At 38.3% G+C, this 17937-nt stretch overlaps 1 protein-coding gene across 2 annotated transcripts in view; it reads right to left on the minus strand.

Annotated features, from left to right (window-relative positions):
- Positions 1–17937, minus strand: part of LOC139772708 (coiled-coil domain-containing protein AGAP005037) — a 117353-nt gene that overhangs the window by 24873 nt on the left and 74543 nt on the right. Inside the window, exons 8-16 of one of the 2 annotated variants that reach the window (XM_071706591.1) lie at positions 15812–15971; positions 13122–13247; positions 10705–10876; positions 9545–9688; positions 5020–5165; positions 3332–3385; positions 2999–3067; positions 2105–2194; positions 625–687 (exon numbers count right to left, since the gene is read on the minus strand). In XM_071706591.1, the coding sequence (XP_071562692.1) occupies positions 625–687; positions 2105–2194; positions 2999–3067; positions 3332–3385; positions 5020–5165; positions 9545–9688; positions 10705–10876; positions 13122–13247; positions 15812–15971 (1024 nt within the window). The remainder of the gene's footprint in view (positions 1–624; positions 688–2104; positions 2195–2998; positions 3068–3331; positions 3386–5019; positions 5166–9544; positions 9689–10704; positions 10877–13121; positions 13248–15811; positions 15972–17937) is intronic. The other variant, XM_071706592.1, reaches the window with a different exon arrangement.

Raw genomic sequence — 17937 nt, forward strand, 5'->3', positions numbered from 1 at the left:
GGAAGAGAAAGAGCTCGTAACGACGGAACGGCGGAAACAGATTGTATCAAAGATTTGGAACGAACGCTCATTATGTGAACAACATATAAATATGATAGACACAGCGTGACACATAGGGAAGAAGCATAGACACTTAGGACTGGAACTATTCGGATAATGCAATATATCTGATTATTTCGAGATTATCGCAATCATTGAATAAATAATAAATCATCTGGAATATTTAAATATCTACGAGGAGCATTCAGTCTGATCTCAACATGGAACTTTTCGATGGCATATCGAACGATGTGAATCTCCGTTAGAATAACGATCTAATTTTGGAAATATACCTAAATATCGCTTAATATTAAAAAAAGTATTAATAGGGTTGAATAGAAAGTTTAATAGAAAAAATATTAACAGAAAGATACTTATTACTGAGAAGATAATATTTCAAGAGAAATATTTTTGGTAAATTTATTAGTAATATGACTTTTCATATTACTACACTTCAATTTTAAGTATGAAATGACTTTTGTTTGAGTTTCGTTCATGTTGATAAAGATATTGGATTTCTCTTAAATACGTAAAAAAAAATTGCCGAATAGTTCCACCCCTAACAGAAAAACGGGGAAGTTTTACCTTGCGACGACATCCTCGGCAACGTGGAGGATTTGATTGCCGGTTTCGTAGGTTTTGTGTCCGCTAGTCGTGGTAGGCATTGCAGAATCGAATACGAGAAGGCGTTAGAGATTATTGCGTTAGTATCCGCGTCAGAATAGTTTTTCTTTCAATAAATATAGTTTTACTTGTGTGCGAAACCCTCTTACGATTAAATCGCTCTTATGACTAATACCGCACTCACTGAATACGATTTTTCGTTACTGGGTAATTGTAGGAAGTGGCAAAAACGAATCATCGTATTTTATATGTAAAATACCTATTTCTAATTATTATCAGTCATAATCAAGAGCTGTTGGCGCAATATCAGAAGACTACGAGTCGTTGGGCGAAATAATGACACAAGAAATTAAAGTTTATCATATTCCAATCTTTATGCATAAGCATATTGAAACAATATTTTAGATAAATGTTTGATTTTCTTCTTGTGAAATCGAAAGAATTGAACATTAGAGAAGTGTTATTAATTCTTTTGTTATTTTTCTCAAAATGGAAAAATTATTACATTGTTTCGCTCAACGAAATTGTGGGGATAGAAAAAAGTGAAATATACGTATATTTATATCATCGCAAATCATCGTAATCGTCGCAATAATTGTTATAAAAATCTCCTTTGCATTATTTCTAAAGAATGCTGTTAGCGTTCGAAGATCGATATTGGAAAAGACACAAGAAAATATGTCGCAATTGACCAGATTCATCGCTGTGTTTAGCGCTGTTAATTATGAATCTATTATGTAAACGTGTATAAAGAAAAGGATTACTAAACGCGACCGAGCCATTATTCGCGTTAATCGATCGAATTGAAGTCAAGCATGAATCACACGAAAACTACACAAGATTTTGAAAGTAAGAATACAGATTATAGGTCTTCACTACTTGTGGCAATCTTCAATCGAACTTCAATCGAAATCAGGCACTCTTCAATATTATCCCGTGACGCAAAATTGCATCCAATTCCTGCTCGTTGCAAAACAGCCAATCACGACCCAAAGTCTCGTTGTATAGTTCTTAAATTGCTACCCGGAGTTTCTGTTACTTCGGCAAGAAAAGATCGATGTTGTCATCGCGCGACAAATTTCAATTGTAATTGGATCTCCAATATTTGCAACGCAAAAGGGAGAAAGTGTTTCATTTATTCTATTATATTAGTGGAACCTGGAGGATTAGAAGAATAGAAACTTTAAATATTAGGAAACTTTAAAATTTACGCGTGTATATCTGGCGATTGTTGCGAAACGAGAATTCTCTCTTGCGAATTGTTTTGCGATCTGAGGCACGCTACAACGTTAGCGTTTAGACGAACGTCTACCACTTCCTCAACAAAAATGATCCGGACAATGGTGGATTTGAATATTCTGGCCTTTACAGCGTGCTTAGCATACATTTTGCAAGTTTGTTTCTTTTTTCTTTCTTTTACGTGACGTGCATTAGCCGTTACCTGCATGTTGCGGGGAATGTTGTTTGGGAGAGTTCATGTCTGGTGGCTCGTCACTGAAGGACACTGACTTTTCAAACGACACCGACTTGTCTGCAATAGATGTTGATCAGCATATTTTCGCGTATGTGTATGTGCGTGAGAAGCGTAAGAAGCGTGTACGTGAAAGTGCAGCATTCGGCCGGAGCGGACCTCGGCAATGGGGGATGAAACCAGCGCGGGCTTTCGGAATATATACCTTTCTCGTTCGATTGAGAGAGATAATTGCACTTGCCATAAAATACTAATTAAGTTAAAAGCGCAACTTCGCGCTCTCCTTCAGTTTGTGCTTCAATCGATTTTCTTTATCTAAAACTAATTTACGAGTACTTTAATTAATGCAATTCTGACGTTTCGCGATCTCCATTTCTGAGAAGCTCCGAGCAGCTGCTCTCGCGAATCATCCCTAAAGCCTGATGCTGAGCAAAACGATCATGAAAGTGTCGAGAGACGTTTCGGCGCGTGCACCATGCAAACGAACATCGTGGATGATTGCAAAAAAACATAATGCGTTATAAATTGGACAACGGTATTCTTTTTGTAAGAATTTTAACTCACGAGAAAACGAAATTAACAAAACGATCGCGCGATTTGGATATAGACAAACATAATGCAAAATGTTAGAAAAAGAGGACAATCACGGATGAGCAGATTAAACGAAAATGTTGATGCTGTCGAAATTTGTCGGTGAAATGCCCACCAAATCAAGATCGTACGAGCAAGACGATGAAACAAGGTACGAATGTGTTATATGAGAAGGACGTGCAACGACGACAACGCAAAAGATAAGAGGCGACAATGCAGCGAGCATTCGCAAAAGTGCATATATAAAAGAAACATATATATATTGAAGCGCACCTTTGCCTAATTTTGGCGGTTTAACGTCAGTCCTTAAGTACGAGTCATCTGTAACGGCAGGTTGAGACACTTGAATTTTAAAGGACACGCGTTTTATTAACAGCAATAAAAGTAGAGACAACGTTAAATATATATATATGATATATAAATATGTATAGAAAAATATATATGTAAAAGTAGATAAAAATTGTAATATATCTGCATATTATATATATATATATATAATAAATATATATATATAAAATAAACGTATATGTAAATATATATATATAAGTAGCGGTTATACAGTGATTCGGAGGTGAATAGAAAGATAGAAGAAGATGAGAGACACACCTGGCAGTGAGGCAGAGCTGGAGCTAGAGTGTTTGTCGAACTCGTCCCCGGCGCCTGGTGTGTGCGTTAGTTCGGAATAACAAAGCAGTTGTACAGCAGGGTTTCAGGAGAGTTCAGTCCGTGAGACTACACCGCTACGGGCAACTATATGCCGTCGAATTCAACTAGATTCAATGCTCGCGGAAGCGGCTTCCCGCGCTTGTTACGCGAAAATATTTGCTAATGTGCGTATTTAAGCTCGAAACAAAGCTCGCTGACAAAATTAATCACGTTCACGATCGCGTCCCGTTCAATCGGCAAAATTGTTTGACAAAATTCCGACGTGCTTGTTAATTTGAGATTATTTCTCGCAGGATTCTCTGTACGTTTCCGTACAAAAAATTGAGAAGCAGCGTTAACTCTAAAAATTTTTATCGAGAGGATTTACGTGAAACTACTATTTTATTTGATTTGATAAGTTATTTGCAAAAAATTTGTATCATGAATGTTATTCAATTCGTTACTTTTTGCAAGAGCGGTTTTTTGTTTTATATTTATTCTAATAAAGTTACAGTGTTACGCAGTGATATTACACACATCGCGTATTGAAAATATTGCTAAATAATTCGAATATTCTCTAGCGTTAATTTAATTCGTTTTCGAAACATGCTGGGTATAAATAATGGCATATTGTTACTGGCGCGTAGCTCACGGCATAAATTCTTCCAATATATATGTATATCTGCATGTATGTACGCAACACATATGTATACGTATGCACGTTCGTATCTAAAGTTGTGTCGTTTCAGCGAATCTCGACTTATCTAGAAGGCGACCACGACGTTTATCACGAATCATAAACCGGAAATACAAAATGACATAAACGTCAAACACTCTTTCCTATTTTTTATATAAATGTTGGATATTTCTAATATTCTGTATTCATTTCTAGCTCTATTTTCTGTTTCGCTTTTATTTCTATACGGTTCTAATAGTACGAGAGAATTCGTTTTATTTTCCTCAAAATTATATTCTTGATACTTTTCATCTACAATTGGTTAGATTATATTATGAAAGTTAGCGGTGCGCGTTGCAAACAAATCGGCGTAGCCGCCTTTTCTCAATATCTAGCTATCGACTATTGATTCCGACGCATTTGCGGCATGATAATGTTACTAAGAACCGTGGATTACGAGATGTCAGAGTGGTCGAAAGTTGATGAAGATGAATAAATGAACAGGCACAGATGAAACGAACAAGATGAATGTTAGTAGAGACTATTTTATGTGAGGTGTCTAGCAGTCTCGTATGCTTCTTAGCTGAAACTATCTTAGTGAATTAAGTGAATACTTTCTAAAACTTTTTTGTAAAATAAGCACTGAAAGGGGATAAATGAAGTGGCATCGCTAAACAGCTAAATCGATCGTCTTTTATTCCGGACAAAGATTTCCCAAGATTGCTATAACGGCATTTTTACGCGGCTCGTCCCAGAAGTAACGAAAACAATTATAATTTGCTATTTTATATCAAATCAAATAAATGTTAAATAATTCTCGCTGCGTTTGAGACGAGCCTGTCTTCTTAGAGCGATACGTTACCGAAAACGTATCGCGTGGTAAACGACGGTTTATCGTGAAAGCGAAATCGAAGATACGGAAGAAAAAAAACTTAGAGAGGAAACGAAATCGCGAGTTTTACGGGACACGTACCTGCTGCTCTCGCGTAAGGATCACGTCCCGGTGGGACCTGCAAGTACTCTCGCGGCGAAGGACTGGTGTGCGGCGCGTGTGTCAGTGCTTTCTGCACGAGCCCGGTTAGATTGGCCAGTTGTCTTTCCATGTGCTCCACCCTTATCCTGCGACAGATAATTCTCAGTCAGGAACGACGCGGTTAACGCTTATCCGTCGCTCTAAAAGAAAAAAAAAAGATGGGACAGCTCCGAAAATTTATACGCTAGGCGTTCGGCGAACACGAGACGCTTGGATGCTGCAAAAATCATGGTTGCTTTAAACAGACATTATACGTATCTCTTCAGACAGTTTCATGCGCTAAACGACAAATAATCCATCAGATACAGAACAAAAGAAATCCTTTTACCATACTAGACGTTACTCGATCAATTAGAGGTAAAATGGCATGTGCGATAAAACGAAAAATTGTTAACAATTGTAAAAATATTAGATTTGATTTTCTTCTAATTTTTTAAGTTCTTATCTGCTTCGTATCTGCTTCGATTTGTCTCAATTTGCACAAGTGTAACGTTTCCTTAAATAGATAGCAGATAAACAATTTATAAAATAACTCGATTTCTATTAGTTCCGTTATCAAATGAGATTTTATCTTAAACCACACTATTCATAATGCCATCGTGCTAATAATGAAGATGATAATGATAAGCTGAATGTCATATAAAACATGATAAGGTGATGATGTAGCAGCTACATTGTAGCTGATCAATGTTAGAGAAAAAGCAAAATGACGATATCGATGAATGGAGGACACTCTTTAATAAAAAATCTATCTTTTATTTTGCTGAGCGAATACTTATCATTATAATCTAACATTTTGGCATTCGATCTATTGTAAGAGATCGAGAGACTTTACGTCACAACATACTAACAATAAAAACTGATAGAGACTCCACGTATATCCGTTTTCACCTGAAGGACATGAAATTTGCTTGCGACGAGAGAGCCTCTCTTCACATACGAGCGATACATGGAAATCTTCACTTCTGAATATATACTTCCTGTCAGTGAAAACGGATATGAGTTATATATGTATAACACGATGCTAATCACGTGCATCTATCGCTTCGCATGACAAGTGACAGCAGTGCCCAATCTACGTCACGTGTGACAGTACATAAAATGATATACAGGGTGATATGTGTGACACGCGGCGGATCGAGGCTACGTGATCCTCATGGCGAACAGTTTCGTGTTAACACAACTTTTGTAAAAGTCGCGCGAGGGTAAAGTGAGTTTGGGCGGTCGACAAGTATCCATGGTTCATTTGCCCAATATACACTTCTCGCTCCGCGGCGTAGCATCAATTCTCTGTCTAGAAAGTTTTTATACGAGAACCGATTGCTCTCGCGACAGCTTCCGAGCTTATCTACGTGGCTAACGAGAGATTTGTCACAGATGTGGATTTTTAAGCGAGAGCAATTATGGTAATGCTTTTAAGATCGGGTAAGTATCGTTATCGATGAGTTTTGCAGGAAGAAATATATCTTCCGTTGAAATTGGATGAAGTTATCAAAGAGTGCGAGTTTCTTATATAAAATTATCATCTCTCTCTTTATGCAAAAGCAAAATAAAGTAACATTGGGACACTACGTAAAATTAATAATTATAATAAAACATAATATTACTATTTATAGTGATTTCTACGTGGATTACTGTGGAAAGTGCAGAAATAGGAGACAAATAGTTGATTGTCGTGTCAGCTTCATCGTAGCGGGGTGAATATTGTAGATAATTTCGTGAACCGTCTGTTATGCTATTCATTAAATTTACTCCGAGGCACGTTAATAAATTTATAACACGTGATTGTGTGTATTCGATTTTTTCCCGTGTTTTTTTTTTACGTGCAAAACACCCTGTATATGCCCAATGCATTCTCGTCTACGATCGCTAGTCGGCATGCTGCATTCCACCGAGTTGCAAGTTATACTTCTATATGTATCATATTTATTCTTCGAATCACATTAATTATGGCATATTTACACATATAATACACACACACACACACACACACACACACACACACACACACACATCTTGTTTTTTGAGCAACAGAGAGCGTAATTAATTAGGTACTTTGCAAATAATGTATGTAGAGCATCCCGGAAACTGACGTACAGTGTATAGCATGCATTAACAATCATATCCATTTTGTCGTTAGTTTCTTTGCGTAATTAAAAGTCAAGTAAAATTTCGATCGGGAGAGTAATACTGAGATTATATTGAAAAAGTACTTGTCTGTAGTACTTCTATTAATTTATATTTTCATATAGAATTCTGATTAAATTATTAACTTTAAATATTAAATAACCTTCTAATTAAAGTAGAATTTAATTCAAAAAATTAATTAAAGATTCGTTAAAGAGGTAATTTATATTTCTATATTATCCGTGACACGCGTATACACTGTACATGTATGCAACCTATCGTTTGTGCAATACCGTATAAAACCTGAATTTTCCATAAAAGAAGAAATTTGTCCGTTTTTGCTGTTTTGAATATTATTATTATTACCATTTTTTTTAGAATAAAATAATTTTAATATAAAAAAATGTGAAAAAATAGAATTATTTTCGTGATAAATACGGTCGAAACTTTCGTGCAAAAAATAATATAAATTTTTAATATTTAATTAAGTATTAATTTAAAAAATAGAACTTGTTTACATCAATCAAATAATGAATTAATTTCGAAGTTCAATATTATGTCATTTATAATTTATACAAATATTTGGCCTAATTATAACGATGTAATTAATATAATTAAAGTAATAATAACTTCGCTTCCGCACCTTTCAAGTACATATTCATTAGAACCGTGCCACTGATCGATCAAACTTTGCCTCGCGCAAGAGATGTAATCCGACGAAATTGGCAATGACATATCTTTCTTTCTCTCTCTTTCTCTCTCTCTCTCTCTGTCTTTCTCTCTCATGATCACTCAATTAAGATATCCGACGTACTCTACAACATGCACTTGCAGACGATTCGTTAAGGACAGAGCTCTTGCTTCGCGTGACGAAGGGAGTAGTAGCGTTAAAAAAGGAACACGTAACTCTCGGTAAAGAGAGACTCGTAATAAAGTTCCTATAAATTCCTGAACTCGGTAGAAAAAACAATAAACGTTTTACCGGCAGAAATCATTAGCGTTCAGATCAATCAAGCCGATATTTCACGAATGCGAATGTTACATTTGTATAAATGATTGGGTTAATTCCGGAATGACAAATTTCGATAGACGATTCTTTTTCCGAGATTCCAAAAGTTCCTCATTAAAACAGCTTATTTTGATAAAATGAAACCCATTGAATGATAAAACGCGAAATATCAGTGTAAAATTCGCGAATGCTTTTTATTGGACAGAAATAATGGGAACGTATGAAGAAATAAAAGTGAACAATTAACCAACGCTACCACTCCCTATGAGCAGCAATGGATACTGATCAATATTGCACTTTAATTGCTAGACTTTGAGTAGTAATTAAATGGCCGGAAATATTTTATTTCCCCATGAAATGAGTTATATGGAAAAAATCTCCTCAATTGATGGACATTTTTTTAAAACGATATTATATACAATAAAATCTATATATAATATATAAACACATCTATTACTAATTGGATTGTGTCTCTAAACAAAGAAAATATAATTGGCAATAATTCTATATTTATAAATAATTCGAATTGTAAGGAAAAGGATGTTTTTTTATAACAAGCTTTTAATTATCAATGCCACAAATTTGCAAATTTTATATATATACATTCTCATATAAAGAAAATTTGTTCATACTAAGAGGTCTATGACAGAATTTAATTACATCAACGTTATGTAGATAACGATTTTATATTCATGGAATCTAAAAAAATGTCATAATATCAGGTAACAGACATCCCGATTTCTGGTTAATTCAATATGAAAAAGATTTGGAGAACTTTTCATATTCGACGTTTAACTATGTGTGATAAAACAACATCGAACGTATCCATTTTTGTTTTTCAGTGATGAATCCGGGTATCAAACAAAGAGAGCAATCATTGAATTTTCTTTCTGAACCGAGCAACGCAATCGCTTGAAAAGTTTCTAGCCAATAGCTATGCTTGTAAAAATTATGTAGGACAATTTCCGGGATTAAGAGAGACTTTTGCCAACAAGAGTCGCATCCGGATGCCCAACCGCTCCGCTTTTGGGGGGCAGCTCGTTCGAAACACTCATGCAACAACTCGTATTCATTCGCAAGCAGCCAGCCAGCTAGCTAACCAGCCAGCCAGCCAGTCGTGGCACGATTCTCGCATGGTTTCAATTCTCTTTTTTTTTTCATTCCCTCTTTCTTTCTCTTTTCTCTCATTTCTTTGCCCCTCTCTCTCCCTCTCTCACTCTCATTCTCTCTCTTTTTATTCATTTCCTTTTATTCCGCGCACAGGCAGGCAGATTTCTACGCAAGACAAACACGCAGGCGACAGAGTGTGCGTGACGTGGGGTGCAGTACCGAGTAGCGTCGTAGGCCTGTCCGCCGGGTGGCAGGGGGGGTGGCGCCCCCGGAGGAAACGGGGATCGCGGGGGACCAGACGGCGGACGCCCCGGTGGTTTCACGCCGTAAAGGCTGTACGATTCCTCCAACAGCTCCGTATCGCTGCACCACCCACAACAAACATACACATCCGCGCTATCAAACATCCGTGGATGGAGGAGGTCGCGGTACGGAGACCAGCGTCGGTGGAGACAAGGAGGAGGGGGGAGGAGAGTTTCGGTCATTCGGGGTGGGACCGGAGACGACGTTTTTCTGATAAAGAGGTCACGAACAGAAGGACGGGCGGATAGGGGTTTCCGGATGAATGGATTTTATTCGGATACAGCGTCGTATTTACACGGATAGAGATGTGCTGGATCTGTTATTAAAGACGCTATATGTAATAAATTAACTCGTGCATTTATGCTCAGTCAATAATTCGTCGGGGTGAAAAACACATTGTCTGCAATTGGACCTTCGTGCGGCAATAACATTGTAACCGCTTATTTAATAAATTCAACCAGTTCCGAGATATTTAAGCAGAGAGTAAAAATATATTCTGCGTGAATGAAATATTGAATGGAACGTTTATGAAGCGAATGAGAAATGAATCTCGATGTAATGAAGTAGCGAACGTTCTACCATCGCATTCAAGTAGTAATTCTTTTCCTATTAAAAAATTCATATGTAGAGTACTCTAAACTCTCTACATTTTTTTTTCGGTAATTAATTCGTCCACTAATTTACAAATTAATTGAATTTTAGCTTGATTAACAGCAGCGCAACCTCTCACCCTTTTAAACTTAGCAAAATCTCAAATGAAAGTTTTACCGAAAGCGTATAATTGTTAAATAAAGAATAAAGTTTGTATATCTATTTGTACTTTTAGAATTTAATTAATAAAGATCTCTAAGCTTCAAATTGTTCGTAGCTCAACGAATTCTCGATGTAATTTTGGCGAGAGACAAATGAGTTTAAAGCCGATCGTCAGGGAAATTCGCGGATAAAAGAAAACGTGAGAAATCTGGGACATATTGAGAAAATCCTTCGAATGCAGAATTTCGTCAGTTACAATCGTATAACCGCGCCTTTTTAGCGAATGCGATCGCGAGTCGTCTTTACTTTGGAACTCCGGTTACCTGGCTTCTTCGTCGATAACGGGTGTCACAGTCCCCGAGTACTGCGAATAATACGGATCCTCGTAGCTGCTGCCGGCGCTGTAAGGTCCGGGTGGATATCTTCCGCTTCCGGAACCAACGCCGCCGCCGCGCTCGGGGCTGCTCATGTATCCGCTCTCTCCGTGTAACCGATCTGCAGAGATTTAGTGATTTGTATATTAGCGAGATCAACGTGAAGAACACCATCAAAGTTCGCTTTCCCTGCATCATTGCGTTGTATCTTTACATTAGACTGGGAAATAATGAACGGTTGCTATGTACAGGGAGACTTATAATGATATTCGCGTAATATCATTAAAAGTCATATAATAGTACAATTAAACGTCGGAAAAATGCCGACAGCAAAATATTAGTTCGTAAACAATATGTGAAACGAAAAACCAAACATTCAGCTTGTAATAAAGTAAACAGATCGAAATCAGTTTTACTAACAACTTGTTGATATGATAATGAATTCATCGCGCAACGTTTGTTCTACTTGTTCTGTTTGTACAACGTCTCTTGTGTCTTCCAGAGAACTTTCATGATTGCTATCATCTATTTGTGGCTCGATACCTCCGTCGAGTACGAGTTTCGTGTTGCGCGAAATGTGCAAATGAAATTACAATCAGGGGATATGATACCGTATCGACGAAGGAAACTTCGTTTATATTAGTCATCGTGATATGGAGAGGATGAGAAAAAAGACCTTTGACGTGATCGTGCTTCTTACGGGAGGGCACACAATCTACGGTTCTCGAGTGACAGCGGGAGCGGATGAAAAATGGGATGAAAGAGAATGCTGTTTTTCGTACATTATGATATCACATGGCGTTGTACAGGGAAGACGAGATACGCAGGATATTTCTGGAGGTTCTTGAAGGATGTTGCTTCAGTGTTGGGAATATATTGAACTACGATAACTTTATTATAATAATTTTGTAGTTGTTCCGCACTTTCTACTCTTTGTTATCATAATCAATAATTTACGCGAACGAGATTGCTATATAGAAGATGATACTGATAATACACAAATTTCTTTTAGATCTAGATCTGCATTAAATCAGAATATCTCAAGAGTTTGTTATCACAAATAACATTAGAAAATAAATAATTAGAACGCTACGTCAAATATTTCTGATTAATTTACTATGACTAACAAAAGTAAGAGAATAACTCATTGCATAAGTTTTTACTCTTTCAGATCAATTTTCGAGGAAGTTACAGTTTTACTCAAGAAAGTTTTTCTTTTCTTCGCGCGACGCGTCAACGGCATCTGGACTTTACCGGCGTGAATTCAAAACATTTCGATTTCATTCCTATTTATTCCCAACACTATTTCCACGGTCTCGAGGTCGTTTAATTAAAACTTGGTTCGACCCGGCTTGGCTAATCGCGACTGCCAATTTCATGCAGTTTTCCTGCAGTTACTGCATTTCAAACAGCCGACCACCCTCGTGGTTCAACTTCTCCTTATTACGAATACGCCACATTGTTTCATTTTTGGCATACGTTGTTTGCTTAAAATTTATTAGTCTTTTGCTCATAACTTGTACCATTACTCTTCGTCCACAATGACCTTCTTCCGTTTAAAAGATATAAAAAGATCTGTCTTTCACGACGTACGTTTCGGGCGGGCAAAGATTAGCTCGCGTCTTATAAGGATTTAACTTGCAGAGAATTTATCTATCGCTTGGATTATATACATACCGCTATGGAAACGATAAATAACCGCTATTTTTCGCAAGTAACTGGGTCTTATTTTGCGTTATAACCGGATTCTATTTCACTTCACACACGCAACTGATTGCGCCGTAGTGCTGTTACAAAATTTACAAAGCGTATTACGATATTTCGCTGCGTAGCGAGATAAATAACGTTACAAAAACCGGAAACTGTATATAAAACGTGCGCGCTATGAATTGTTAAGGATGTCTCGTAATTTTTATATTGCACATAATCCAAAAAAGTTTGCTTTCTTCTTCAGCTTTCGTTAACCGTGCCTTCTTAGTAATTAGTTGTAAGTCGTGTGTAATTGTTAATTATTTGCTACAATGCTGTTAGTAATATTAGCAATCAGCAGTTTGTTTAGTAATACATTTCATGGCGATTCTAGATAAAAAATATTCAACTTTAACGTTTCTTCTATCGCCTGTACTCTGTATAAAATTTATTCTACGGACATTTTATTTTTTTTTCAAGGCACACACACACACACCTGCGGTAGTTTTTATTGCAGTATAGCTCAAAGGAGGCGTTATTGCTTGGCTCGCAAGCTTCAGGCATCAAAGATCAGTCGAGCTTTCCGGTAAAGCACGTGTTATTGATCGGCGATCGTCCCGCGGTCCGTCGCGGAAGGATCGAGCTGTGTCTGACGAATGTTTAAGGATACTACTGACCTGGTATACTATAGAGGGAGACCGAGCTGTCTCTAGAGAAGCGCGCCGAGCCCCCGAGGCTTCCAAGGGGACTCTTACCACACTGGTAGCTGCGAAGCGGCTTGGCCGGCGGCACCCCGCCAACACCTATCCAACCATCCAAAAAACCAAACAAAAAACCAATATACCCAGGTGCTCCGACGCACGTATCTCCTGTTTTTCCGCCACCCTCGCTAAGCCGTTCGACGTTCAGTGCACATGCAGAAGTGAACAAGACGAGAGTACCGCGCGATCCGCGCGATCGAGCCATTTCTCATGTCTCTCCGCGAACTTCTCGCGCGAGATCCGATTGAAATTCATGTAGCGCGTCCGCAAACGTTCGATATTTCCGAAACATGGGTGTACAACTCGGTTGGGGCCGCGATAACGTTCCCGAGCAGCGATCGCGGGCGATTTGTCAAACGGAGCGAGATTGCGAGCCTCGGGCAAGTGAAAAGGCGCGATGATAGAATTAACAGTCATCTCTCAGAAAAATTTCAACGATTATTACGTACCCAGATTCGCATTGCGAGCTTATAACTGCGCGATTATGAGTGTCGTGAAAATTTTGACGTAACAGCTTGTCGACTTTTACATAAATGCACTTCTCGACCGCGTCACGATAATCGCAGCGTCAAGAGAAATGTCTTCCTTAGAAAATGCTTTCGTTTAATAAGTTGACTTTTTTTTCTTGGCTGACAGCGTTCGGAAGACGCTCGCGCGTTTTGCCATACAAAATAGATTTGCCTCGTCATAGCGGTTGATGATTAATCACGATCGATCTACGTGAGATTAGGCTATTCACGCATCCTGAATCCGTTCCTCTCGGCGGCTCCGGTATCTCCGTGTAAAACGTTTCTCTCGACAACAAGGAGAACGCTCGTGGCGGCCAGAAATGAGGCCATCCTTTCCCCTTGGACTAAGCAGCCTATTAAGTGTTTTTGAGTAGTCCCGAATAGCGCTCGGCCAACGCCGACGGTCGTAACGATCTCCGTTGAACGACTAAGAATCGAAACGACCTTGCAACCGTCGATCGGGAGCATGAAGAATGGAGAGCGATTGCGAGTGTGTGCGTCTGTGTGCGGATGTATGCGTTTAAGCTCAAAGCACGAGATACGCATTGAGAAAAATTGGTCGAGTTTCAGAAAAAAATGCGCTTAATTGCGAACAATGTTAATCGTCTCTTTGTTAGCGGTCTTTCTTTGCCAGCCAATTAAATCGCGAAGATAACGTTCTTGAGAAATATAATTTGGAATACTAGAATGAATTATGTAACTGATTGTAACTGATAATCCGAGTGAATTATGTAACTTTATGACCTGGAATAATATTTGCAGCCTGAAGGTAAGAAACTGAAAAACAATTGTTATATAAACCTAAATAAATATAACTATATCCATAAGATTATTAATAATTTGTGCCGTTTGTTTTAACGAAATGATACAATTAGATTCTCGGTTGTATGAAAATATAAAAGTTACTCCAGATTATAAAATCGGGCGACCCATCATCGCTAACAAATTGCTTCCTATTTTCATATGCACTATAAATTGCAACATACATTAATTATTTCAATCGTTTCAGTCGATTCGACCAATTTTCGGCAAAACGGTAAAAGAGATTCATATTTCTTTGGATATCATGTACAGATATTGGAATCGACGGATATTTAAGCGTATTGTATAAAAGGCGACCAGAATTTTACAATGTCAATATAGAATCAATCTACCGTGTATTCGAATAAAATGTATTTGTTTTAAATAATAAGAAAAGTTAATTCACTGTCGATATCTAGTTTCTCAATTCCTTGTATTATGATTCCTTCTTAACGAAAGAGATCCTTTTGCAGAAATCCAATTTGATATCAAATTCTTACTCGAATTCGCTGAAATTTTGCAAAACCTCTCAGTTTCATCATTTTAAAGATAGGACATAATACATATATACCATGTTTGGATTGCATCGATTTCTCGAGATCAAAAGAGGTCAAAGAAAATTTTGGAATTTTAGATTCGTCATGTTTCTTTTCAAAGGTGGGGCCTCACGTTTCTGGTCACCTTAGGTGAGATATCTGAGGGATTGAGAAATTATGCGGGTGTGCGCGTTGTATAATATGTTTGCATAAATCTCAGGAGGAGAATGGTATACTACAGAGAACATCGGTGCAGGCATGAAGGAAATGCAGCGCACGAAGCGGTAAATTCCCATTGAGCGGCCCAAAGTTGTCGCTCTATAATCTCTTTAGTAGTACGTGCTACATCCTGCTTATTACTTATAGCAGCTTTATCATATAACTCCACAGAGAATTTATTTTATAAATTAAATCAATTTCTATCTAATTCTACACGTACAAATATTGTAGTGGTTGATCATAAATCTATTTATGAAGAAGTTATGAAATGATAAACATAATTCCAATCGAGTGCAATAAATTGTCAAGCGTTCACTCTAAATTTAATGCGAGGGATTTTCCGGTTTATATTTATGGACGATAAATTTTATGTATTGACATACAATACAATGTTGGAAATTTAGCGCGAAAATGATCACTCGAGCATTGTTGGGCCGCTCGTCTGATGAATCGTGTCAATAAGGGTCTCGAGAACGAGACTTGTCTATATACAACGTGCGTGCACGATGACACGCACGTAGAAACGCGGGCATTCGTATACCTGGTGTGGTGAGAGTCTTGGGCTGCGTCGGGGTCGCACTTGGACCCCCGACGACGCTCGACGCCGCCGGGCTGTACGCCCTTAGAAGGGACCCACCGCGCGGCAGAGTGCTGCTTCCGCCCACGTAGTATCCGCTGCCGGACGTTGAGTTCTTGGCCGTCTGCAATCAGAAAGAAACTTCGTCAGAAACAAAGATCTGGGTCGCGCGCCGATAATTCGAAGGCCGAGGGAATCGCGATTTTTCACGTCGATCAAGATTTGCAGTAATCTAATTGACGCGTGGCGCAACAATGTCGGATGCTATTGTCGATTAAAGGACGACACGGTAATTGTAGTAATCAGGGAGACATGCTAATTACGTTCGAGTTGCGAGACTCTCGTATAATTAACTGCCAATTCTGGTTTAGGTATCATAACATTTGCAAACGACCGGATCTTTTAAAGCGATTGTTATCTCGCCGGGATAGAGTCTTGTCCATGTACGAGCATCTTCCGGCTAGCACTTTCGCAACAGGTTTCAAGACTCGTGCCATTAACGTGCGTTAGCTTTCCAGCACGAATTTCCAATGTTTTACGATCACTTTAACGCACACTATTCAAATACGTGTATCGATTTCTTCACACATACAAACTTTTATTAGGCTTGATAAATGGCGGATTTAACTTACGGTCTTAAGTTACTAAGGAGTAGATAAATCCTTAAATTTAAAAAAATAATAAATTTTTGTAGATTTTTTCATTTTTTAGACAAATATTTTTGAATGCGAGGTCGCACGATGCAGGGCCTTGAACCTCCTCGTTTAGCTTTCCAGCGGGACGCACTCTGAAATGTTTATACGCGCAATAAAGCGTTTGTAATTCCGCTCCCGCTTGCAACATGGAATGCCTAAGTTATTCGCCGTATCATCCCGTTTGTTTCGCGCTGCTTGTCTCGCCAACTTTCCACGAAAGATTAACTTTCCCATATCGATCACACAGTAGACTGCACGACACGTACGGAATACACTTAACGAGCCCGCATAAGGTTCTAAAACGGTTAATAAATGAAGCTGTTTCTCTCGCATATTACATCGAAGTTGGCGTGGCGAAACATAGTCAATAAAGTCTTTAACGCGATCGCAGTTTATTCGTGTTACGAGTGTATTAAATTGTAAAAAAAAAAAAACAACCGGAAATGCATAACGTTCTTTCTTTAATGGACTGAAATGTTTCAGAAGCTCTCTATTTCAGAAGCAAAAAGTAGCTATATGTTTAGTTGAAAGTATATTTCTTCATATCTGCATTTCTTCATATTTCTTCATTCTCCGCAATTTGTTGTCACATTGGCGATTTTTCTTTGTTTTCACTGTCCCACCCGTATTAGAAATCGATTGTGACAAACGCGGTGGTAAATACGTGCGAATAGGTCCGATGCAGACATACATCTGGAAAAGGAGAAATGGTCGTGCGCGCATTCCCGATGTTCTGATATGGGCGTTCGATCCGTGTGGGCGATCCCCATCTTCATAGTCCATCCTTGTTTGTACAGGAACGAAAATTACACGTCGTGCTCGGTGGCTAAACTGGGCCGCTGTAACCTGTGCGGCCGCCACGAAAAGTCTCTCCCTCTTACCGATTCTTACTCGCGCGCTCGCACTCAGCCGATTCACATCGATTTCGCTTTAGTCGTTGTTTACCGCCGCCACGAGTTCAGCTGGCCGCTTCAGCGCGCCGGGCGAATCGGTCAGAACGGAAGAAGAGAAGAAATTTATCGATATAGAAGAAAATTAATGGGAAGTGACAGTCTTTTTCAAAGATTAATTGTATCTAAAAATTTACAAGAAAAAAAAAAAATTGAAAAGAAGCAAAAAGAACTAAATTTTCCTCTATAAAGAGGATTATTTAATTTTGTCGTGAGACTCACGTGTACCTTTCTTTGTGGCAAACGAGAGACAACTCAGCAATAATAAGAGGAAAGGAAAATAACAGCTTGTGCAGAAGTTAACCATACGTCGAATGACGAGGAGGAAAACAAATATTCTTTCACTCGCCTTTTGTACATCTACAGGAGATTCGAGAAAAGAAGTCCACGGCTGCTGAAAGCTCTTTTCACTTGGCGTGCTTTTAATTATAAAGATCATCAAGTA

This window comes from Temnothorax nylanderi, unplaced genomic scaffold (assembly GCF_030848795.1).
Source record: "Temnothorax nylanderi isolate EJ_2023f unplaced genomic scaffold, tnyl_v1.0 TNYL_tig0052_pilon, whole genome shotgun sequence".
NCBI classification, from domain to species: Eukaryota; Metazoa; Arthropoda; class Insecta; order Hymenoptera; family Formicidae; genus Temnothorax; species Temnothorax nylanderi.